At 34.9% G+C, this 27123-nt stretch overlaps 2 protein-coding genes across 3 annotated transcripts; one reads left to right on the top strand and one right to left on the bottom strand.

The window, feature by feature from the left end:
* Positions 1–13911, top strand: LOC105157953 (formin-like protein 20). Of its 2 annotated transcripts, XM_011074508.2 has the most exons (18): positions 1–554; positions 1344–2050; positions 2127–2348; positions 2425–3115; positions 3248–4934; positions 5221–5350; positions 6309–6380; positions 7470–7568; positions 7680–7721; positions 9021–9101; positions 9173–9223; positions 9303–9384; positions 9948–10042; positions 12099–12170; positions 12250–12366; positions 12656–12724; positions 12819–12885; positions 12966–13911. In XM_011074508.2, the coding sequence occupies exons 1-18, from the start codon at positions 482–484 to the stop codon at positions 13118–13120; spliced, it is 4512 nt and encodes a 1503-aa protein (XP_011072810.1). In that variant the 5' UTR covers positions 1–481; the 3' UTR covers positions 13121–13911. The 2 variants fall into 2 exon arrangements, with proteins under 2 accessions (XP_011072810.1, XP_011072809.1); XM_011074507.2 differs by having other exon boundaries at positions 2–554; positions 2425–4934.
* LOC105157952 lies at positions 15363–17244 on the bottom strand. Its single transcript, XM_011074506.2, has one exon. The coding sequence runs from the start codon at positions 16987–16989 to the stop codon at positions 15994–15996; it is 996 nt and encodes a 331-aa protein (XP_011072808.1). The 5' UTR covers positions 16990–17244; the 3' UTR covers positions 15363–15993.

The following is a 27123-nucleotide window of genomic DNA, read 5'->3' as shown; positions in this document are numbered from 1 at the left end:
TTTCAGTCCACTACGTTTCCTCTCTCTCTCTCTCTCTTCCCCATGTGATCCATTTTCCTTTTTGTAATGGCAAAGGGTCCTGATATGATTCATATTATCAAGAATTATGCATCATTATCTTTTCTCCTTACATAGCATTATTCTCAAATTTACAATTGACCTCTTGTTTCTCGAACCCTAAAACTCGGAATTGACTGGTTGTGTGCTGGTGTCAGTGCTTCTACTTTTTCAAGTTCTCGATTTTCTGTTTCTCGTTTCTGGTTTTGGGTGAGTGGGGTTGCCGCAATTTACTGTTGGATTAGTGTGAGGTCAAAACCCCTCAGCTGAGGTGGATTTGCCTCAGCTGGGTTGCGATTGCTGCTGGTGAAGGGTGTTGTGAAGATCTGTTAGTTGGCTGGGTGGAATTCTGGTGAACGTTTGCGAGATTGGGTTGGGGAAGAAGGGGTTTTGGATCCGATAAGGGGGAAAACAGTGCCATTAGATGGCGCTGTTCAGAAGATTCTTCTATCGGAAGCCGCCGGATCGGCTTCTCGAGATCTCAGAACGGGTCTATGGTATGACTCTTCAGCTGCTTTTTTCTTGTTCAGTTGTATCTTTGATTTTTCAGCATTGGATAATTTCATTTGTAAGGCTTTTAAGTGGATGCGCAATGTGAGTTTTGGTTGATCAGTTGCTGCTTTCAGGGTTAACTATGTCCAATGTCGGAACTTGTAGCTAAAATTGGCCGTATTCAAGTTGGTTGTTTGACTAGATTGGCTATAATGGAGCTATTTGTGGATGCAGAAACTTAAAGTGATAGAGTGTGAAATATGAAGTAATTTTATTGTCCAAGTAAACGAGCGGCATAATGTTGTCAAGTTTTGCAAGTTTTAAGTTTGTCCTAAAGTTGGAGTGAAGATGAAAGTATAAATTCAAGGCCAATTACGATGTTATGTGGTGCAAAATGTGATTTTTAGGATCATTTTAAGTCCTTGAAAACATTTGAGGCATTCACTGACTTGCAGCTTTCAGTTTTCTTGAATATGGTGGCATACAGTTATGATTTTAGAATCCCAGTCCGATTTATTTTCGTAGTTATGAATCGCATGTTAGTATGTAAAGATTTCTATCATGGACTTGCCACACCAATGCTTGTTTCTGATTCATCCCATCATTTTCTATGCTATGCTGCAAATTTTTTTTTTAATAAGATTAAAAATTTCTTTAAGCATTGCCATAAACTGTGAATGGTTGGGGTTTTGAAAATTTTATGGTTGGTTTCCATTGGAAAAATTGTTCTGTATGCTCACCAGACTTATGAAATGTGACATATGGTGACGGCGTTAGATTTGTGCTGAATGTAGTGTTTGATTGCTGCTTCTCCACGGATGTACTTGACGAAGATGAGTATAGAACATACATGAATGGGATTGTAGCTCAGCTACAGGACCACTACCCAGATGCTGCTTTTATGGTTTTTAATTTTAAAGAAGGGGAAAGGAGGAGCCAATTATCTGATGTGTTATCACAGTATGATATGACGGTAATGGATTACCCTCGGCAGTATGAAGGCTGTCCGCTGTTGCCATTGGAGATGATCCACCACTTCTTGCGATCCAGTGAGAGCTGGTTGTCACTTGAGGGCCAACAAAATGTGCTTTTAATGCATTGTGAAAGGGGAGGATGGCCTGTGCTTGCCTTTATGCTTGCGGGCCTTCTTCTGTACAGAAAACAGTACACCGGTGAGCAGAAGACTCTTGAAATGGTATACAAGCAAGCACCCAGGGAGCTTCTTCATCTTCTTTCTCCTCTGAATCCCCAGCCATCTCAGCTCAGATATCTTCAGTACATCTCTAGAAGAAATTTTGGGTCAGATTGGCCACCATCGGATACACCTCTGGCTTTGGATTGTATTATACTTAGACTTCTTCCTTTATATGAGGGTGGCAGAGGATGCCGACCAGTACTACGTGTATATGGTCAGGATCCTTCTTCAGAAACATCAAGTAGAAGTTCAAAGCTTTTATTTTCAAGTTCAAAAGTGAAAAAGAATATCCGACTCTATCGACAGGTAATGCCAGAACCTTAATTCACATTGAATGGAATGAATTGACCACAAGTTTAATTACCTATGACTGTGGCTGCAGGAAGAGTGTGAACTAGTAAAAATCAATATCCATTGCCATGTGCAAGGAGATATTGTTCTTGAGTGCATCCATTTGGAGGATGATCTAGTGCGGGAAGAGATGATTTTCAGAGTTATGTTCCATACAGCATTTATCCGGTCAAATGTTTTGATGCTGACCCGTGATGAAGTTGATGTTCTTTGGGATGCCAAGGACCAATTTTCAAGGGAATTCAAGGCAGAGGTAAGGTTTTGTCATGCTTATGCTTGTTTGTCAATTTCTGAAGCTTTAGGAGTTGAAAATATTTTTGCTGTATCAGGTACTCTTTTCGGATGCAGACTCTGTTCAATCTGCTATCACCACAGAAGAAGTAGTAAGTGAGGATGGCAATGAAGCAGAAAGTGCCTCACCCGAGGAATTTTTTGAGGCTGAAGAGATCTTCAGCAGTGCAGTTGATGGTCAGGATGGCAAGATAGAGGGTGATAACCATGCAGTTCAATCTAGTTCTCAGGATAATGAAACTCATCATGGAGTAGCCTTTAGGGATGATTTGGATCATCATGCATTTGAAGATTGTACATCAGATGAGGGAATCCACAGAAATGAACAGAAGGTGCAAAGAAATAATAATATGCTGCAAAATGGGGATGCTCAATTAGGGTCTCGGTTTCTGATTCCTGATGGGGCCAGTAATGGTGATACAAAATCTGAAAGTCCTGGTATGCATGACAAGTCTGGAGAAGGAGAGTATAAGCAAAGTGAAGATGTGCCTCCTTTGACGAAGAATATTGAAAAGCAGGGCCCGCAACAGAAGTCCACTGCTGATAATAATAAGCAGAAGTTGGATAAGGGACTCTCAACTGCCTCCAAGAAGCAGTCAGTTTCCAGTTCAAAATCTACTTCAGATGCAGTTGGTGCCAATAAGAAATCTAAGCAGCAAGAGACACAAGGCACTCTAGCAAGACAGGCAAAGCCAAATGCTGTATCCAGGTGGATACCTCCTAATAAAGGTTCTTACACTAATTCAATGCATGTATATTATCCTCCGTCAAGATATAACAGTGCTCCAGCAGCCTTAGCTCTTGGCAAGGATTCCTTACCTGGGGGAAAATCTAAGCCTCAGTGTGTTACTTCATCTTCAGAAACAGCAACTACAGCTGACAGAACTTCTGCATCAGGCCGTCCAAAGTATTTATCTTATCCATCATCATTAGATTTGCCACCAGCTCAAGAAGCTTCTCCCCCAAGTTTGCCTTTGACACCACTGGTTGAAAGTGAACTCCAGGAACCTAGTCCAGTACCTCTACCACCTTCAGCTTTCCCTCCACCAACTTCTCCACCTCCTCCTCCTCCGCCACCGCCACCTCCGCCGCCGCCACCACCACCTCCTCCTCCTAGATCTCTGATGTATAAACCTTCTTCATCACCTAATGATCCTGAGGACAAGGAGCTGACTTGTCTTTCACCCCCTCCCCCGCCACCACATCCTCCACCTCCATCATCTTTATCTGTACAGACTGTTACTTCGTTGCCTTCAAGATCATCTTCCCACCCTCCACCTCCACCTCCACCTCCACTCCCATCATATACTCAGGGTGCAACTCCTACTAAGTTGCCCTCCCCACTAGCTACCAATACAAGCTTAAGGACAACTCTGCAGAAAATCATTCCGCCACCTCCTCCTCCACCTCCCCCGCCTCCAACCTCTTCCACTATGCATAATATTAGTAGAGTTTTGCCACCTCCACCTCCACCTCCACCTCCAGCCCCACCGCTCCCATGGTCTGCTGGGAGTTCTATGCCTGCACCTTCAGCAATATCAAGTTCCCCCCCTCCTCCTCCCCCGCCTCCACCTCCACCCCCACCCCTTACTCACACATCTTCTGTAAGATCTTCTAGCATGGTAATGCCGCGTCCACCTCCACCTCCACCTCCACCTCCACCGGCTATGCCTGGTAACTCTTTTCGTCCTCCACCACCACCACCACCGCCCCCTTCCACTCATGGGGTTTCTTATCCTTCATGTAGCCCTCCACCTCCACCACCTCCTCCTCTGCATGGTGCACCACCTCCTCCGCCGCCACCTCCTTCCTTCGGTGCACCACCACCTCCACCCCCACCTCCTTCACGTGGTGCACCACCACCTCCGCCTCCACCGCCCCTATATGGAGTTTCTTCTTCTTCTTTGCAAAATGGTCCTCCACCACCACCACCACCTCCTCCTTTTCATGGTGCTCCTCCTGCACCACCACCACCACCGCCGCCGTCTCGTGGTGCTCCTCCACCACCTCCACCACCGCCGTCTCGTGGTGCGCCACCTCCACCACCGCCACCTCTAGGTGGTGCACCACCTCCACCACCGCCACCTCCATCCCTTGGTGCACCGCCTCCAATGCGGGGTATGCCACCTCCACCTCCACCTCCCCTTCATGGAGCTCCACCACCTCCACCTCCTCCCTTGCGTGGGGCTCCTGCACCACCTCCCCCACCTTCAATTCGTGGCCCTCCTCCACCACCTCCACCTATGGGAGGAGCACCACCTCCGCCACCACCGCCTGGAGGTCGTGTGCCTGGCCCCCCTGCACCTCCAGGACCTCCTAGACCTCCAGGAGTTGGACCACCTCCACCTCCTCCATTTGGTGCTAAGGGACCTGCGGTGGATGGTAGAGGCTTGCCTGCTGGTAGAGGCCGTGGGCTTTCACGGCCAGGAATATCAACTGCTACAGCTCCTCGAAGATCTACATTAAAGCCACTTCATTGGAGCAAGGTGACCAGAGTATTACAGGGAAGCTTGTGGGAAGAATTGCAGCGATTTGGGGAGCCTCAAGTGTATTTCTCTTTCTCCACTAATTAATTCCATGGTTTAAATTAGCTTGGCTGCTCAGAATTTTCTTATTTTAGTAATCTATTTTAGCATGTCCTGTTTCCCTTCTCCCTTCAAAAAGGAATAAAACTATGGTATTCACTTTGTTCTGTTTCTAGGCATGGAATGTCTTTGCCTCCCTAAATCAAATATCTGTATATGGATAGGCCAATACATGAAATGTTTGGTTCTCGTTTCTCATTTATTGCTTCTTGATAACTTCAAATCACTAATATGTTGCTCTATCTCTAGGGCACCAGAATTTGATGTCTCAGAACTTGAGACACTTTTCTCTGCTGCTGTCCCAAAGTCAGATACTGGAGGTGGCAAATCTGGAGGGCGCCGGAAGTCTACTGGATCTAAGCCTGACAGAGTCCATCTGGTAATGTTGCATGAATCCAGAAACCTATCGGGACAGTTGTCTTTATTAACAAACTACTGAGGAATTATTAGAATATAATATAAAACACTATGGAAGTATGTGGATATATTTTTTATATCTAGTATAGTTTTCTAATTTGTAGTTGGTGATGATCTCAGAGGGTTTGATATCCTAAAATTTGTCTGTAGTTTCTTCTACGTAAAAACTAATAAATTTGGACTGTCACAACCTGTACTCCAGAGTTTGGAACGTGAACATAATTACATTGTTATGGAAGAGACATGAGCAGAACTACTTATCTATGAAAAAGCTCGTTAATAATTTGTGGGAAGACATGAAAGCGCAATACTATCCCGTGACATGAAAAGGTTCTAATTGCAGACATTCTGGAAGAAGAAACATGCAAAGCAATTTTTTCACATGATAGTAACTTTATTTTATACCTACTGCATATCTGATACTTCTTATACATTCTGAATGAAAGAAACTGTATTAACAAGAATATTACATACACTTTTCTCTTTTTTATTTTGGGCATAATTGGGATCCTGAAGCTGCACCAATATACTGAGTCTCCAATTTTTGATTGTGAGCTCTGCCTAGGTCGTCAGAAGTGCTTCGACATTTATATATCATTCCAAAAGCCTATTCTTGATTTTTATACTGGGTAGAGAATGCATTGAAGCGGTTAAATTTAGTTCAGCACGAGAAGAGTGTTTATTTTCCAATTAAGAAAGTAAGAACAGAGAGAAGATAATATGTTACATGATAGTCAATCCAGATTGGATTCTCAAAGTTCTATATGAATGTCATCTTTCTAGAATTTACTTGTTATTTCAGTACGCCATGCCTGTTTAGTCCAAGCACAAGGTTGCAGCCATAGAGGTCAGGGGTTAGTGTTGCCTTTCTGATAAATGTTTTCCTATTACTGGTTAACTCCATTCATTTTCTGTTGTAGATTGACTTAAGGAGAGCCAATAACACTGAAATTATGCTCACAAAGGTGAAAATGCCACTTCCTGACATGATGGTAAGCTAAAAAGCATGCATATATATATATATATATATATATATATATATATCTGTTGAGCATTTTTCTCTCCTGTGAAGTGTAAAATATGTTGCTGTCGGTAGAAATCTTGTATATGTTTGATTTAGCTTCCAAAATTATTTTTAGTGTTGCAGTTTTCTAGAAGCTCTGTGTTTCAATCGTAATTGCATTTGACGTTTAAGGGCAACATATATGCATTTGTCACTTCATCTAAAACATCATGCTTGAAGGAAATAAGCAAGTAGTATGTAAAAACCAACAATGAAATTTTAGGTGCAAGAACAGGAAGAAACTGAGCTAAGATTAGAACCATCTCTCAATTGTTATAACTGTGGTATCTGAGTGTTTGTAACCAATAGCAGCTTGTTTGTTGTAAAAACTAAAAACCAACAATGATATTGTAGGAGCAAGGGAAGGAAGAAACTGAACAAAGATTAGAACCATCTCTCAATTGTTTTAACTATGGTATCTGAGTCTTTGTAACTAATAGCATCTTGTTTGTTGTAAAATGGCAAAAACCGCAACAGTTTATCCCTAACATTTCTATTTTCATCACATGCTATAAATGCGTAGAATGGAAAAGAGGAAAAGAACAGCTATTTCAGAATGTCTAGTGTATTAAAAAATTGTACGCAACTAAATGGCTCTTGGTCCAGCCTGAGATTCTTATTCAACAAATTTCATTAAATATTGAAAGCTAATATGATAAAGTGAAAACAATTGAAGTTAAATGCCAGTATTAAGTTAGTTCATGTACGTTTAGTAATGAACTCTAGATATACTTCAACAAAAATTTCCTTTGACATTTCCACACATGACAAATGTATTCATAAAAGTAATGGATATTTTACAAAGTCATTCACTTATGTCTCAAGTAGTTTTTCATAATGAGCACATTTCATTACTAGACTTAAGGCATATGATTAATACCCAGATTCCAAATTGTTACACGGTGTATATGTTTGTGTTCATCCAAGTCTTTTTGACCACCTCCCAAGGATTTTGGTTCTATCTTCTAAATTGTTTCTTTCCCATATCTTTAATGGCATGGATGGTTCACTTTGGCAGGCTGCAGCACTTGCAATGGATGAATCAATTTTGGACGCTGATCAAGTAGAAAATCTAATTAAGTTTTGCCCAACTAAGGAAGAGATGGAACTTCTCAAGGTGAAGCTTTATATACACATGTAGTCTTCAATTCTGTAATTTTCACAGTGTCCAACTAGTACGAGGAGCCATTTGTTTCTTTTAATTGATTATAGCACTGAAATTTTTTAGGGCTACACGGGTGACAAGGAGATTTTGGGGAAGTGTGAACAGGTCAGTGAACTGGATCCTCACTTTATTATTCTATGATGTCTGAGCTCTATTTTAATGATGATGTTTGAGACACACAGCATTACGAGAAATTAGGAACTGGTGGCTCAGTTTGTTTAATATGTTAGGACTGTTTTCTATTGTTTTACTTCTCATTTCGGGTCAAATCCATTGCACTAAAGAACTGACTGAAACTTTCCAATATTTCCCCTAAATAGTTTCCTGGATTTTCTGTACCTGGGAATGTTTGAATCTTCTGCTGTGTACTTGTTCTCTGCTTAACAAACTCATAGTTAATAGTTATTATTCCTTGCTGTCCAATATGAAATTTTTTTGAAATTGGGAGGAATTAAGATGTATAATGGTTATCCATAATAGTTAGTCCAGATATTTGGCGAAACAACGAACAAACACCAAGTAGTTGCTTCTGCCCAAGCCTTCTTACTGGGACCCACCCTCATGGCTAGGGTGCAACAGTAGTATAAGAGCTTGTTATCGTTGATTCGTTGTAGAGTCAATAGGGTGTCGGATGGGCTGTTCAGTTGGTTGCTCTTGGACTAGAGAAGGTATTATCATGGAGGATGATTGCTGTGTCCCAGATTGTAATCTTGGTTGATTGGGAGAATGTGGATTAAGATATACATGTTGGTTGGTACCCTCTGTAACAACTTGGATCAAACAACTTTTCCAAGCAAGGACAAAGGCCACGTAATTCCTTGTGGAATCTATTGAAAGCCACTTTTGGTGAGCTCGGGCCTTTGGGGAATTGGATCTAAGCTGTGTCTCGTCTCTGATACCATGAATATGAAGAAAGAATTTCTGTATGCTGAGTTCTCCAAATTCACGGGACATAGGAAATTGCTTTGCACAATCATTTGCAGCTCCAAATGTGATGATCTTCTATGAAAAGTAACTTTAGGTATGCCACATTCTACCGTCACATAGAATACTGGCTGCAGCCAAGCATCCGAAGATACTCCGGAGTTTGTTAATTATGATTTAGTTTGGGTGGATTAATTTATGGCTAAACTTTTATCAGTAATTCATTCTTTTTTATGAATTGGCATTTCTGAGGCATGATTTGTGTCCTCAATCATGATTTGTGCACTGAGTTTGGAAAATTCTGCTGTGTGGAGGCTGTTGTGAGAGCAACTTTATGCATTGTGAATGTGCACTTGTTACTTTAATGATCTTTTTTTTTGGTACTTTCACTTTACCCTTGTTTTAAGGAACAATTTTGTTATTGTTGTTTCATGAACACTGAGTGGGTGCATTGTTGGATGTTTGGATTCTATCTTTCAGTTTTTCCTAGAGCTGATGAAGGTGCCAAGAGTTGAATCTAAACTGAGGGTTTTCTTATTCAAGATTCAATTCAATTCTCAGGTTTGCTTGATACAATGAACTTCTGAAAATTACCATGATATTCTAGTTTCTAAGTTTTCATCTTTTATCAGGTTTCTGATTTCAAGAAAAGCTTGAACACTGTAAATTCTGCTTGTGAAGAGGTAGAAACATTTTCTTTTTGAATATTGATTTGTTATTTACTTAATTACTTGAATAACGTTACTTCTACTCGTGCATTAGGTCCGGAGATCCCTCAAACTGAAAGAAATTATGAAGAAAATCTTATACCTGGGGAATACATTGAATCAAGGAACTGCCAGAGGTATGAAACTATTTACAAATCAACGAAGTTATGCATTTCAAGACGACAAATGCAGGGTTACTGTAGGACTCATCTGTGTTTCAAGTACTTATGGACGGGGTTGTCCGTGATCCGGAGCTTCAATGTTGTATTCTTAGATGGAGACAACCTAATCTAAGTGCTTGTTGAGGATTTTACTGCCTGTGCACATCCAAGAAAAACCTTTGTTTTCCAAGTATTGCCTTGTGCATTCGAAACTAAGATTTGTTTTAAGGAAAGTGAAAACTTTTTATGCCAAAGTATTGTAGTCTAATTTTATGTGGCATGAACCGTGTAACTAAATGCATGTTCTTTATTTCGTATTAAGGTTCACTATGCTTGTATCTTTCATGGCCACTCAGTCTGTTATATTTAGTATCTTTCTTCCTTTGCAACATAATAGGTTTTGCTGTAATTTATTTGAAAGCATAGCATATAATTTTTGTGTCCTAAATAAAATAATGCAGCTTAATTTTGCATGTGGACAAAAGCAGTTTTCAAGTTTTTGAATGCTGTCTAAAGTTAAATACCCCCTCTACATTCAGGTTCTGCTCTCGGATTCAAATTAGACAGTCTTCTGAAGCTCACTGATACCCGTGCGTCCAACAACAAGATGACACTCATGCATTATCTTTGTAAGGTATTGACCATTTCCTTTTTGATCTTTTATCATCTATTTTTTCTATTGTTTCTCTTCCAAGTATATCTGGGTCCATCCTAGACTATCAATAGCATGTAGTTCGCTGCAATCGTGAATGTCAAAATTGATGGTAATCCTGAATGAATCAAACTACATGGTGGTCCAAACACAGTATAGTTTGATATTTTGGTTAACCGTCACTATTTGCCCTCCTAGTTCCAGTATTAACAAATTTAAGCAGCCTGACCAGTAAAGAGCTGGTTGGACCAGATGTCATACTTTACCTGTCTAATTTTCTCTAGCATAAATTTGTTGGTCCATTTTTTACTGAACATAGATTTTGATATGAGCGTTTAACAACTTAAAGGTCTGAGTATTTCTATAATATTGCTCTCAACAACAATGATTGAAGGTTTAGTGGTGTTAATGGTGCAACATCATAATTTTAGCAACAGGGTACTTTTGAGAGAAGGTACTATTTTAATCAACGGATCCTTATTTTCGGAATCCTCCTAAGTAAATAGGAAAACTTCCACTTCCACAGACGTAAACGTATTCCATGTCTAACATTTCTTTCCTGTGAATCTTCATCACTCACTTGCCAAACTTGTGCCACAGCAGTATTCCACCCTCTTTTGTTTCAAGGAGAAACAGAGAAATGATGGCTTAATTAATTATGGAAATACAGGACTTAGAAGTTGGAGCTCTCCTGTACCGAGCTTCAAATTTCTACTCCTTGTTTCTCAGTCTTGAGTGGTTTTTCCAGTTGTTGGTCAAGATTTGAAGCCTTAAAATTTCAAAAATCTTAGTAGTACTAAAAGTTGAACTTAGGAAGTCCTTCTGAGATAATGATATGGTGAAGCTTTTGTTAGAGTTTTGATCATACCTGCATACTAATTGGAAATTGTTCGTTTCAGCGTTTCCTGTATATTTATTTGTTGATATGGATGAGTTCATGTGATTGTGTTTGCTGTATTTTGCAAGAGAGTGATTCTATATTTGCAGCTTCATACAAATGGAAAAACACATCTGTCCATTCAGAAGAAAATACGGCCTGGAGTGTGTATCTACTCTTCAATGTCATCGGAAATCTTCTATTGTCAATTGTTTAATGGTGTTGCATTATTGAGTTTTCTTGAACTGATTGCTGAGATATTTTTATCGCATTGGTTGATGTATATATGTCCAAGGAGCTACAGTGAATTCTACATATCATTGAATAGTACGCACTTTCTGCTATGCCATTTTGATTCTCTCTCCTGCTTCTGCTCTTATATCTTAGATCTTAATTTTGTATCTGGAACTCGAAGACTACTTTAAGATCTTTTTTCTTTACATTCTTTCATTCCTACTCATGAAAACACTAGCAATTTGGAGCGTAAATTGTGAAATGCTAATCTTATTTGTCTAGCTTCTTCATAGAAATTTTCATTTGAATATTTTTTAATGATGCATAAGCCATAGATTTTATTCAATCTGTTAATAATTTTAGTTAGAAATTCTTGAACAGCAATATTTAGAAAATCTATTATACTTCCTTTTGTTATCTTTGATACTGCATATAACTATTAGGATTTATGTTGGGTTGATTTATGTATGTCTTCTCCTACCCCTTAGGCCATGATTGGTATGTAGGAATGGAGTGGGAATGGAATTGGTATTCCCAAGTCCAGTCCTATATATGTGATTGGTATAAGTAAGGAAAGGGATAAGTGATTCCATAGGAATTCTTATTCCTATATTCATTCCATTCCCGCTTAAATCTATTCCCATATACCAATCACGCCCTTAGAGATAAGTATTTGTAGTCATCTCTAAAACCCATCCTATATATAATGAGGTTGGGTCCTTCAATAATACAAAACTAATTCCTTTTCCTTTCTACAATAACAAAAGTTCATCCTTTTAGTAGAATGAGAGGTTTTCACTAATTTGCAAACAGCTTCTGTGCTTTCTGTACATGTGGCCAATTATATTAGAGTGCTACATATACTTGAAGCGGCATCATATAGTAATATTATTGTGTGTGCTTGAGTTTTTCCTTTTTGCTTCTCAGGTGCTTGCAGCAAAGACACCAGCTCTTTTAGACTTTCATCAAGATCTTCTTAGCTTGGAAACTGCCTCTAAGGTTCATATTTATCTCCTATTAGGTGAAATAGATTTTAATTACTGTAGAATAACTTAAATTATAATGAGGTTTTTGGCAGATACAACTGAAATCTTTGGCAGAAGAAATGCAAGCTATTATCAAAGGTTTGGAAAAGGTGAAGCAAGAATTGGCCGCTTCAGAGAATGATGGTCCTGTATCTGACACTTTTCGCAAGGTATGTTTTGGCAGCCAATGTATTTTTAGTTTCTATTGCATCCACACATGATACATTATCGGTATGCTGTATGGTTTCTTATCTTATATCTTGTACTCTCGTGTTTCAACTTGTAACCTTAATCTTGAGAGAAATGATTCCCTCTCTCTCTCATTTGCCCTCCTGTTGATCCATAATTTTGAAGTTTCCGTAGAGGGAAAATATTGTTCCATCTCTTCTCTTCCTAAAACAAAACTGCAAGGGCTTGTTATGTTTTCTTTTAACACAAGTAGCTTGCCATGTGTGACAGACATTGAAGGAATTTGTTGTTGTTGCTGAGACTGAAGTGGCCTATGTAACAAGTCTATATTCTATTGCGGTAAATATCTGGCTGACAAATAAAATAAATTATCGGTAATATCAGATCATTTTTCATTTGTAATAGTGTGATCATCATTGTTATCGTTGGGCAGGGAAGAAATGCAGATGCACTGGCTCTATATTTTGGTGAAGATCCTGCTCGATGTCCGTTTGAGCAAGGTAACATGACAATATACTCTTCTTCTTGCATGATATCTGGAATTGCCGCTTGCTGATCCAATGTCTTATCATGTATGCAGTTACAGCAACCCTCTTGAACTTTGTGAGGTTGTTCCGGAAAGCTCATGAAGAAAATTGTAAGCAAGCTGAACTAGAAAAGAAGAAAGCCCAGAAGGAGGCTGAAATGGAGAATGCAAAGGGAATAAGTCTGACAAAGAAAGGCATGAAAGACTGAGCTATGGAATATTTTCCGATGGGATTCTATGGTTCTTCGACAATGGTTGGCCAATGTCGGATTGAGATTGTTGACACATGGGTACTGCAGGCTTGACCAGCCAAGAGCCTTCATCTTTGCAGAATATATTGGCAACATGGGTTCTCATAAATGGAGTGAGAGGGTGCTATCGAGGCTTTAGAAAACTTGAAGGTCTGCGGAGAAGTCAATTGAGTAGCGGCTAGTTGCACTTTTCAGCTGTTATGAAGCAGCCAGCTGATCTGCACAAGCTTCGCACTATACTTGCTGTACCTGGTCAGCGATTTCTTTCTTAAAAAATGGGTTCTCAGAGGTACGTCTTGGGCCATCACTTGCCAGCAAGAAGGTTGCATGCGAGTTGGTCTCATCCAGTGAATGCTGCTCATTTTTGTGTTAGAAAGCATAGTTCATTGGTGTCAGTATCTCCGTCCCACTCGAACATTTTGGGAGGATACCACTTGAATTGTAAAGCATATCAACATAATGTACCATGACACTTGTACAGAGCTCTAACCCTGTATTTAGACTAACACTAATTCTTTGTTGTAGCATAAAAATTGGTTGGTTCCTTGTAATAGTCAGGTTTGTGGAACCTTCCCTGAAATTTGTTGTATAGAAGTATTAGAGAGCGCATAGAGAATAGGTTGTTTCTAGTATAGTGATGTAGTCAAGGTATAGCTTTTAGGATTTGGAAATTCTAATCTGTTCATTAGATTCGATATTTGGGAAGTACTTCAATATATCATTTATTAATGGAGAAATGCATTTTTCCAGCTCTTGTTTTCTGCAACTTCATTCATATATTGGACTTTCCTGATCCAGTTACAACTCTTGGCCATTTCAACATTAAAAGAAGGGTAAATTACAACCACTTTCCACGAGGTTTGGTATAATTAGAAATATTTTCTCGTTGTTTAAAAATATTTTAATATTTGTCTAACAACGAGCTGATCTATTAGTTTTTCATCTAATTTTTTAGGTGAACTGATCAAAATGTCCTTTTAAATTATAAATAATAATTATATATGTATTTTATAATTTTTTATGAATTAATTTTCTAGATTATTTATTTTGTCCATCCTCAATTTTTTTTTTATATTTTTCAAATATATATATATATTTTTAAAAAACTTCAATAAGGGTAAAATAGTAATGTCCAATTCATAATCTAGGGACTATATAATTATTCTCTATTTGAGAGGGGTAATTGTAATTTTTCAAATAATGAGGAATATTTATAATTATGTCAAATCTTAGAGGAAGTCAGTTGTAATTTACCCTTAAAAGAATCCTCGATTATTGCAACTACCTTTTCCCTGGGACCATTGAAGTATTCATCTAAGGAATCCTTTGCTAATGCAACATTTGTGATGGGGCTATGTGTAATTTTGGATCTATAATTATTTATGTTTGTCGTTTGGTCCTTTAAGAAATTAAACTTGTGATTTGATCTATTATTTTTTTAAATTTTGGCGGGACACAATTAGCATGAAAGTTCTAAATATGTCGGAAATTGACATGTGCACATCATGTGCTGGCTTAAATTCATGTGCCAATTTTCAGATTTCATATAAATTATATCCTCAAATCACAAAATTTACAAAAAAAGAAAAATAAAAGGTTCTATTTCTTAAAGTACTAAAGTGCCAAACACTTGTATAAATTACAGAACTAAATATGATGACCGGTGCAACAGTTTGGTAATAGCTGATTGTCATGTTTTTTGATGACCGGTGCGATATTCGTGAATTAACTGATTGTCATGTTTCAAATGAGGAAGTTGTGGGAAAGGCGTACTCATGGTGGGTTGCTCAGGAAGCTAGGATATTAGGGTCAATAGCAATTTACCATCTCGTGATATTAGAAATGGGCAAATTGCCCCAATATAAAAAATAAATAGCAATTTACCTCGAAGGTAAATTCCTTCATCTTTTAAAATATAGGGGGATAAATTGCTACATTTTAAAAAACACAAAGGGAGAAAATGCTATTTTGTTTTTCATAAATGAATTGTTTGCTTATTTTGCATAACACAGTAAGTAGATTGGAAATAACATCTGCCTGTCTGAGTAGAGTTCAACCCGAGTTGTTAAGCTATTGGTTGGATGTTTAGACGACAGTAATATCATAAAGCGAACTGCTGAAACCACCTTAGTGATCAAATCCTCTAGAGATTGTATTCCAATCTGCTCCTATGGCAATGCATACAAAATGAAAGGGCTGCTGACTTGGTTGGGAGTTTTCCTTACACAACACACCAAACCTCAAAGTTTCTAGTTACAATTGTGATCAAAGAAATCCGACAACCTTAACAAATTATAAATTCTGAGTTTTGTTGGCATGAACAAAAACAATGCCCATTACCATGAGATACTCAGATGATTATGTTAGTGCAGGTCTGAAGATTTTACGTTTTGAGCTAAAATTTATAGCTGGTAACAAAAGTGCAACTCCATTCCTTAAACCATTCATCATAGGGACTGTTTCTGCTTCTTTCTGGTATGCTAAAGCGGTATCACTTCATACAACATCGTTATCAAGAAAGTCGAAAGAAGCTGCCATTGCCGTTGCTTTTTTCATACAAACTTGGCTAAAAGTTACTTACAGAATCTACAATTTCTTTTTGGCAATTCCCAACTGGGGAACTATGCTGCTGGAAAGTGAAAGAATGAACAAAGATGTGATGATCCTCTTACGTTCTGTCGTTCCGTTTGAACTCTCTGGCAGACCAATTCCAATACACATCTTTCTGCAGAAATTACCAAAACTTTCCTCTATCGACAGTATAGAAAATTATCACTGTTTCTAACTTTATTGTGTGGGGAATCTGTGTGATTTATCACTGAGAAAAGCAACTACAGCAGCAATTCTAACCTCTTAATTTTCCCGAGAGACTTGTTGTTTCTTTCCTGGATTTCTATCTCATCGATCTGGTAATCCGGTTTGCAGCTTTTCAAGAATGCAAAACCAAGAATTGTATCAAGAACAAGTAGTATAGCATACACGTAAGCAATGAGCATCGCCTCCAAGACTATGGACGAATCGGGAGCCATAGCTCGTCCGTATGCTCTCACGACACGGTACTGAAACAGAGCTTCAACTGCAGCCAAGGCCATGTTGATCGGAACCGCTAAAGAGAGAGCAGTTGCGGTTCTGCCCCGGATCAGAACACAAGCCTTGAGAATCGAGTTGAACCCACCTTGCCTCTCTATTCCCGAAACGAGCAGTGCCAGATTACATATGATGTAGGCATTGGCAAGAATGATGGAGTAGATTATAGCTCCTGTTGCTGATAGCAGCAGCAGCGGTCCATGAGATGAAAGGCCTACGGCGTCAAACAGATTGAAACATATGATCAAGAGGCAGAAGCAAGTGGCGTTTACCGAAAGGATGAACAATGAGTTGCAGAGTTGGGTGATGAAGAGGGGATTGAAGATCATAACCCAAGAAAAGAAAGCATGTCTTTGAGCTGTTTTTTGATGCTCGAGGGCTCTTATAACGGAGGCCTTGGCGAGGAGGAGGAAGGAGAGGGTAAAGGGCAAGACGATAAGAAACGAAAGAACAGTTTGGGAGAGCTTGAGATTGAGAATGGCGAATAGTTCCGACGAGGGAGGGAAGCCTGCAGCGAGAAAAACTGATCTTAAGCGACCGTGGACTAACGGGAAGAGGGACGAAGATGAGACTAGGGGCTGTGAGAGCAGAGCTGAGACGGCGAAAGGGACGGCGAGGAGTGATGGAGCTGAGGTGAAGAATTGGAAATTTTGAAGGAAAGTGAAGATTGATTTTCTCATGATTCTTGAAGCCTTCCCCATTGGAAAAGATGAGTAGTAGTAGGAGCAGTGTTCTTGCATTGGTATAAGTTCTTGAGGGAGGGTGTATAGGTACAGGTGGTTCAGCAATGTGGTGTGTGAATAGAAGTTATAAAATGAGGTTGGAATGAGATAGTAAGAGTGTAGTTTTCATGGTAGTTTGGTTGGGGGTGTTGCAATTCTTGTAGTGGAAATGGATTGGCCAACTACTAAGAACTAACACTGTTTCTGCTTTGCTTTTTCTTACCAACTGACTTTGTTTGGACTAATTCTGGTTTCTGTTTCTGTCTTAATCCACACCCCAATATATTACATACACTTTCCTCCATTGTAATCTGATTATGAAAAGAATCTGGAGCTCTCTGTAATCATATTTTATATTACAATTTTCCTCCTTGTAATCTGATTTTAGACAGGCTGACCATCCTTTTGTCATTTTATAGGAATGATGACATTTATACCCCTTATTTATGTTCTGTTTATATAAATCATTCCGTCTTTTGGATAATTGCTCCTGCATTCCTCAAAACGTCAACATCATTACATAAATTATTCCTACTTTTTGACTGCAGGGGTTATTTCTATAATTATATAAAAAGGTGGTAGTAGTTTGTGTAAACAAACCATAAGTCAAGGGGTGTTGATGTAATTACTCCTATTTTATACTACAAAAATTCTTCCATTGAAATATGATTTTAGAGAGACTCTTACCATCTTTAAAATACAGGGATAATTAAATTTGCACCCACTGATATAGTGTGTTTATAAAAATCATTCCTATCTTTTGAATAATTATTCATATACTCATCAAAAAGCTCAGCATCCTTTACATAAATCAATCTTACTTTTTGAAAATTATGCATATACCCCAAGAAATGTCAGCATCATTATACAAATTATCCTTATTTTTCGACTGTCAGCGAATCGTTCCTATAATTAAGCGAAAGCTGGACATACTTTGTGTAAATAGAGCATAGCTAAGGATGTAAATGTAATATGTGTAATTTATACAACAAATTGTAATCTGATTATAAAGGGAATCTGAAGCTCCTTGTAATCATATTTGATATTACAAATTTCCTCCTCACAATCTGGTGTTGGGAAATTTTTTTATTCAATTCAGATTTGGGCGGATTAAATTAATTATATAGTAAATATAATACACTTGTCATGTGATTGATCGCTTCTTTTGAACTGTACATCAATCGCACAGCAAGTGTCTTACGCTTAGCCTATGATTGATTTTGGTCTAGTCAAACTTGATTCGAGTTAAAATTTTCCCTGATCCAGAGCCCCTTATTATGTGTTTTATATTATGAATTTTCACTTTGCAATCAAATTCCTGATTGAATTTGTAACGTGAAACATGATTAATTTATAGGTTTTTAGAGTCGAAAATCTTGTTCACTATATTTATATTTTTTTCTTGAAAGATACTGATATTTCAAAATTAACAAACACTCGATTATAACATTGAATACTCAATAAATCAATATTTATAAATTATTCAATAACTTCAAAGCAAATCAACTATGTGAAGTTTTGCGTTAATTCATAGAGATTTTGGGACCATAAGGAAGCTTTTTTGAGATGTGAGTCATAATTTTGGTACAGGACATGTAAACATCATTACTAGGTGAGAACTCACTTAGGAACTAAGGGAGGCTTTTTGATGTGTTGCTTCCAATTGAAAACACCAACCCCCCCCCCCCCCCCCCCCCCCCCCCGCCACAACCAAACCCGGCCATGGAGGAACGCATCGCGATGTCTTAGAACACACTCTTGGCTGCAATAACACCAACTGTTTTTAATTAGGAATTAATTAAGGGCTTAATCCACTATCCCTTTTCTTTATGGAATTATTTTCCTTTTTCTATAATGCCATTAAATTATATATATTAAATGATAATAATATTAATTCTTTTTCCGTTCATAATTAGTGACATATTTATACATGATAATTATATTTACATTTCTTGATCTGTTATTTATTTATACAAATTACCCTTGAAACAAAAATACCAGGAATAGTTTGTGTAATAATATTGATATTTTTGGGAGTGTACGTATAATTTTCTAAAAAAAATATGGATGACTTATGCAAATTGTCACTTATGTACATTGTCGTTTTTAGTGGATATATATTGATTTTTTAAAAGACAGTAATATATAACTATAAAAAAAATACAAGCAACCCCCTTGTGATATCTCAAATGAGCAAATCACCCCCTTATAAAAAAATAAATAGCAATTTACCTCCCTGTATTTTTAAAAATACAACAATTTACCCCCCCTTATAACTTTTAAAATGAAACAATTACCTCCCTGTATACAGGGGGTAAATTGCTATATTTTTTCATAAGAAAATAATATACTCATTTTTATTATCACAAAAAAATAAATTGCTATTATATATAAAGAAGTGCAGATGTAATTATCCCGGTTCACAGTGGCATTGGTTTGGTGCAATGAAATCTCTAGGTTTAGTGTTAAATGTTTATAAATGTTGACATTCGTTTGGTGCACACTACATCTCTAGGTTTGATTTTAATGTTTATAAATGTTATCATTTTATTATGAAAATGTGGGCCGGTTATGAAAATGAGGGCGGGCTAAGAGGGTGTTTGGCGAAACTTATTTAAAATATTTTATACACTTTTACGTATTTTGTAAGATGTTTTTAGAATTTATAAATTATTGAATATTATTTAAAAATAAATTCTTAAAAATATCTGGATAGAATAAAATTTCGAAACTTATAAGATGTTAATAATAATAAATTTATAATTATTACAATCAAAATCTACACAATTTGTTGAAAATGATCTTAAAAATAAATTGAAAAGTCCTTATTTTTTTCGAATGAGCTTACGAGCTTCGTTTATCAAAATTTTATCGAATACTTTTTAGCATCTTATAAGATATTTTTAAAGAGCTTATAAGTCTGCTTAAATACCCTTTAATCACATATTAATGTGTCTAGAGCTTATTAATTAATTAATTAATTGATTAGGTGATAAAATCAAGAAGCCATAATGGAAGTTTGGTGGGCAGTACTTTGACCTTATTTAATTATTAATGTTTGGTTGGTGCCTATAAATTAGCTGAGGTGGCATTTTCTTTCGTTATTATTTATTTATTATTATTATTATTAATAATAATAATGATAAGGATATTCCCATATCTGATTTGTTTTATATCAATTTACTAATTAAGACTTTGTTTGAGTGAGTTTTATAATATATATTCTTGATATACTTTTATAAAATATTTAAAAATTTATCAATTATTATAAAAAATTTACTTAAATACTTTTTAGAAATATCTTATACGTTTCTACGTCTTAGAAGATATTTTAAAAATTTATAAAATGTTGAAATTTATTTTAAAAATAATTAAGCTCATAAATCATTTAAATAAAGTAATATATTTAAGCTTATAAGATACAAAAATATCTTATAAAATATTAAAATATTTAGCATAATAAAATCTTGTATCGATAAAATAACCAAAAAGGATATAGTACCACTAGCATCACATAAATTATTATTTCTTGATTATTTTGTGTTTAAATATTTTTAAAATAGTGCATATTGGTTTAACTCTAAAAAAACTTTAATAAATAATTTTTTTTCAAGAATAAAAAAATAATGAATTATTATCTAAATATTTGCTAGTTGAATATTAATATACGTATATAATTTATATTTTTTTATCAATGACAATTTTTAGTCGTATAATTTATAATATCTTGAATTTATATTTTCTTAGTAAATATAATATCAATATAATCCTTTTCTAGTTAATATAAAATTTATTAATACTAAATATAATCTTTTTCTATTTAATATAAATTTTTTTAATACTAAATAACGGAGAATTTTCTATTTTTCAAATGCAAGAAAAAGTATTTTCTTATACGTGATGTTGAATTTAGTTTAAATGTAATTTTCAGAAAAATGAAAATTTGATTTTGTCACACAACATTTCATTTATATATATATACTATAAAAACAGATGAAAACTAACAGAATGGGTTAAATGTAATTAGACGACCGTCAAAATCAAGAGGGTATTGATAATTTTTCAAACAACGAGGAAGTACTCATAATTATACAAAACTTCAGGAGAGGTCGTTGTAATTTACCCTAATTAATTTACCATGGTATATATTGATTGCTCACAATCAAAATTTAAACTTTCATATTGACCAACGAGTTCCACACATGACTTGAAAGTTGATATCATTAGATGAATAACACGTCAAGATTTTATTTATTAAATATAAAAATGAAATAAATATTACATATATGATGTATATGGTAGAAAATAAAATAAAATAAAATACTAACTTTAGATACAAAATTCAAAATATATATATATATATATATATATATTTTTTAAATTTGTTGAAAAGTAATAGAAGTAGATTAATTGGGTCAGTGTAGCGATCATGCACCTGACCATATAAGAGTTAGGGCATAGGTTTTATTTAAACATTTTGTGCATTGTCAATTCCTTTAATTATATCATTTTTTTTTCAGTTTCCTTTTTCTTTTTTTTTTTAATTTAGAATTACGTTCATTTGTGCGTAGATCGAATGTGAATAAATTGATAGAATTAATTAATAAAATCCCTAAATTAAAATACTGATATTAATTTATTTTAATTTAAGGGTTAATTATATTTAAACCCCACTAAAAATGTGAAACTACACTTTTTTTTCCAAAAAAAATGTATATTACACGTACATCCCCTCTAAAAAGGACCCGATTCATCAATGTTTGGACAAAAAATGCTGGTATTAGCCAAAAAAAAAAAAAAGGAATTACATAATATTCAATTTTATCTCCCGTCCATCATTTCTATGTAATAATTTCGTACATATAAGGTAAAAAAAAATATAATAATATTAACCTCACTCCACATACATATATATTACGATTATCCTTTAAAAATTACAAATTAAATGAGAGATAAAATTAAAAATACGTGTAATTTTTTGAGTAAAAATTAGTAATTTTTCATCAAATTCTAACAAAAAAAGGCCATATGTAAATCAATTTTTTTTAATATAATTTCAAAACTTTTTAAAAATATATATATAAAATTTTTCATTTTGTAAGAGTATCTGAATTTCACTAACCCTTAATTTAAATATTTGCGGCCTTATCGGAATAGTCCCAACAAAAAGAAGTATCTTGTAATCTTATTACAAATACATATGTACACTGATACACACATGTGTTGATGTGGGCTTCATCTCCTTAACTCTGAAATTTACAAAAATGCCATAATCCCCAAACGCTCAGAGGTAGCGTCTGTTCGTTAGGGCCGGTGCGGGTCAACCTGACCCGAATCCACGCAATGATGTCATCTTTGATTCTGATTGTCCAGTATATTTGATGTCACTTTGATATGACTGGGTCAAGTGTAATATTCGTATAAATATTTCGAATCTTCGAATTGTTGGTGAGTATTATATAGTTTGATCAATTTTAATTATTTAGGCATCGGAAGATCTATTATTAGGGTTAATTAAAGATATTTTTGACCCATTACTATAGTTGCAGATCTCAAAAATAAAAGATTGAAAAGAATAATAACCTGAGAATAAATGCGATCAGATATTCACTACAAAAAAAATTGAGTTTTTACTACATTATAAATAATCAAGACTTAAAAAACTGTGGTAAATAAATATTATTAACCACGGGTAAATAAAATCAAAAGCAAAAACTTAAAATTTTACCACGATTAATCAATATTCCTTATAATTTTTAGTCATAGCCAAAACATTTGTCGTGATTTTAGCCATGGGAAGTTGTGGCTGATTTGTACTTGCCACAATTTTTTTTAGCAAAATTGCAAAAGTGATCCTGTATGTATAGGGGGGTGACAAAATTTGTCCTATAAGTATTGGATTGATAATTTTGATCTAACAAGTTTTAATTTAGTGGCAATTTTGGTCTTTTCAATCAAAAGTACTCAAAAATTGCCTGGATAAATTGGGGCTTAAGGTCCCGACTGACAACTGGTGTCAACTTAAATACGTGGCACCTTATATTGTTGCTGAGATGGCGTGGGGTGTGGATGTGGTCGGGAGCTGACCCCATGGCGAAAGATGGTGACAAGAAGGAGTTTCGAGGGGTAGGAGTTGACGACAAAGAAAGAATGCCCAAATGCTTGAAAGTTGAAGAAAACTAAAATTAATCGGTGGAAAATGATTGTTGGACGTTGGGCTTTCCAATGGGGACGGTCTCAAGGTGGGAGGACGCCAAATGGGAAATTGAAGGTGGAAAGTTCGGAAAATCGCTACAGTAATGCAAAAATGGCACTGGTGAGATGTGGCTGATGAGTTGATGAAAAAAGATGAGAGATGATGCGTTAGAATCGTTGGAGGATGGCGAAACTTTTGAAAGAGGTCCAGTGCCGTGGGTCGAACAGTTGCCGGCGAATCGGCGGAGAAAACATTTATTTTAGAAAAATTATTAAACACCCCAAATCTTTCTCACTTGATTTACACGTTTTTTCCCACCCTCACTCCACGTTAGCATCCATGTAGGATGCTGATTGTGTAAGTGAATTCCATTTGGTAGCTAAAAGCCTAAGCCCCAATTGTCTTGCTAAAATTTGATAATTTTCGGTTGAAAGGGACTAAAATTGTCACTAAATTAAAATTTATAAAACTAAAATTGTCAATCAAATACTTAAAGGACTAATTTTACCACCTCCTGTACATACAGAACCAATTTTATAATTTCACATTTTTTTTAATTATAATGACCGACCGTAACAAAAAATTATATCTTTTTGATAGTGATTATAACTTTGCCCCGAAAAGCTCAATGTCAAAGTAAGATCACGAGACTTTGCAAAAAGTGTACATTGCATGTAAGTGAGGAACAAATGATGAAATATTTATCATGTGATTAATAATGATTTAACCCTTTGAATTGTGAACAAAAGGGTTTGTAATCATCCACTTAATTGCATGAATTAACCACCTTAATTTACGCAACGTTATATATGTTTACTTTAAGGTAAGTAATTGTAAGAACAGAAGAGCAAGCCATCAATTTCATTTTGAAAGTAAAATAAGGAGAGAAAAGAACAGGATTATTTGTGCTTGTGAGGTGTAAGATTTGACGTATCTTGCGATTTGATTGATGTCCCATTGTATGGGATATATATTATTCGTTTTGATTTTGTATGAATCTACGATTTTATCATAAAAAAACGTTTTGCTAGAAAGATAAGACTTTAAGGGGCTTATAAAAACTCAAGTTCCTCGTTTACAGTTAACTATATCATCAAACATTAATTTACAAACATTGTTCTTAAATTTCTATCATCTAAACATATTTTTTTGCTCAAAAGCAACATGATTGCAGAAGTGGTATATGCCAAAACAATAAAACACTAAATTTCATCATGATTTTCGGAATGGAGTTTGTTGTGATGGAAAATTTTAACAGAAATTGAGTTTGATGGAATTGCAGTGACACAGTCGATTATGACAAGTGAAATATAGGGCCCTACAATACATGTTACATCCGACTTGCTATTATTCCTATAGAGAAAAGTATTATTTTAATTCGCTAAGTATGCCTAACTTTAATTTTAATTTGATAACTATGTTCATTTTTTATTTAGGTCCAGTAACTTACGAATTACTTAGTTTTAGTGCTCTGGCAGATTTTCGGACAATTTTACCCCTATCCAACTTTTGAAAGGCAGTTTTAGTCCATATGCACTCATAGGGGCAAAATTATCCGAAAATATACCAGAGGACTAAAAGTAAGCACTTTCGTAAGTTACTGGACCTAAACAAACATGGACATAATTATCGAACTAAAATTAAAATTAGACATACTTAGCGGATTAAAATAATACTTTTCCCTATTCCTACATGTCGCCTTAGTATTCCAAAGAGTAATAATCCATGTTGCTAATGTTTCGATCTTCTAACAAGAATCAGTGGGCTCGTTCGACCTGAGGTTGGTTAGACGCGAGGCTGAACATGTCCCGCCTCACCCTATGCAAACTAACCTTAATGTCCAAATATTGCTGCGGGCCGACTTGTATGATTAGATTTTTTAATTAAAAAATAATAATTAATTATACAATAAATATAATAATATTTTTTTATATAATTATTAAATATTTTCACATCACTTATGTTTTTTTTTTTAATATATGTAAATTCTAATCATGATTGTTTGTATATATGTATATATATATTTGTACAAATTTACGCACTTTTAGTGTAAGGTAAAATTTACAACTCTATAAGATAATTAGATGAAGATTAGTTTATATTATATATTATAATTTTCATAATTAATCTGAAAAAAATCTTTTAGAACAAGCAAGACATTGGAACAAAATTATCAGAATTGATACACATATTAGATAATAATAAATTTTATTTTATCACAATAATAACTTTTATAGATTTATGAAATTATACATGTAAAGTCAGTGATGGAAATACTATGACACACCATATATAATATATTGTCAAACAATCATTATTGATAAATTTTTGTTGTTATTGTAATTGATGTATTATTAATATTGCAATTTTGAAGATTTAAATGCAAATTTTTATCTCGTGGCATATTAAATTAGAGACAATTGTCAATAATGATTTTTTTTCTTATAAAAGATTTAATTCCTAATAATAAATTGAGCATGGAACACTGTGTATGATCAATCCAAAACAAATTTTATAGCTTTTATATATAAAATTGTACTTTTGCCTAAAAATCTTTTAAAATCAAACTTGCACTCCCTTCGGGAATTCTCTGCTTACAATTTTACCCTTTCTGTTAGGTTTTGAATAGAAAATATTGATGTAATAAAAGAAAATTACACAAATTTTTACTTTTCGCCTCATTCACCATTTCATACAAATTATTGATAATGTGATTAGTTTTTTCATTCATCAACGATGATTTTTTGTCTGATGTCAATAATTTGATGACAAAATTTTATTACAATTACATGTGTTTGGTTTTTTTATATATTGCATTAGTTGTCCCTACAAGTACAAAAATATTTCTAGGGTATTTTTGTCAATAAAAATTTATAAAATGTCGAATGAAAGGAAAATTGAAAGTTTAACATCAGTATCTTTTGTCCACTACAAAAAGTGCAATATTTGGCTAAAACATTTGCCATGTATAAAGCCATGGCAAATAACTTTTTCTTGGTGGAAAATCTATATTTTTGCATCGACTTTATTTAATTATGGTCAATAAAAATTATTTACCATGATTTTTAGTCCATAGTTATTAAAATTATAGCCAATAGTCATTTTCTTTCTAGTGGTCCAAGCCCTGATATAATTGTCATTGAAAATTTTGCAGGAGGGTATAAGTATAATTTTAAAAATTATTTGGGCTAAAATATAATTTCACATTTATAGAGAGTCTATATGTAATTTACTCTTAAATATATTATTAAATGTTATCTTCACCCATATGATCCTTAATTCGTTCTTATCATATAATTATAACACAAATAAACAATTTTTTTTTCATAAAATTAATATTCTGACAGCTCAGATTACATTTTTAACAAAAAAGTCAATTTATAAATTAATAAAAAAAATCTTTCGATTATATTTCCACCAACCATTGGATTTCATTGTCACTTTGAATGATTATATATATATATATATATATATGAAATAAGATTACCCTAATTCTAGATTATTATTATTCTTTAGGGTAAGTTACATTGACATCCTCGAATGTTAGATAAAAATATACAAACATCTTTTATCTTTTGTAAAATTATAAGTACACGCTGAGGTTATAAGTGTAATTACAACTACACCTTCTATTCAAATGCAAAACTTACACAAACACCCCCTGAAAAATATTACACTAAAAATCTGAGGGAGTGTAGCTATAATTATATAAAATACAGAGAATATTTGTATAGTTTTTGATTTAATCTAAATAAATTTTAATATAATTTACCCTATTTTTTAAAAAATGATCAAGTATTACATCATATGACAAATCAAGATATGTTAGGTCCTTCACATATATCAGTAATTTTATAACAATCAAATCAACACAAATCACAAACTACAAGACTTGCTCTATAGCAGATATTAAACACGTTATAAGAATATAATTTTTAGTGTTAATTATACGTAGA

This window comes from Sesamum indicum, linkage group LG3 (genome assembly GCF_000512975.1).
Source record: "Sesamum indicum cultivar Zhongzhi No. 13 linkage group LG3, S_indicum_v1.0, whole genome shotgun sequence".
NCBI lineage: Eukaryota > Viridiplantae > Streptophyta > Magnoliopsida > Lamiales > Pedaliaceae > Sesamum > Sesamum indicum.
Note: the sequence above shows the minus strand (reverse complement) of the source record. Positions and strands in the feature narration are given on the sequence as shown.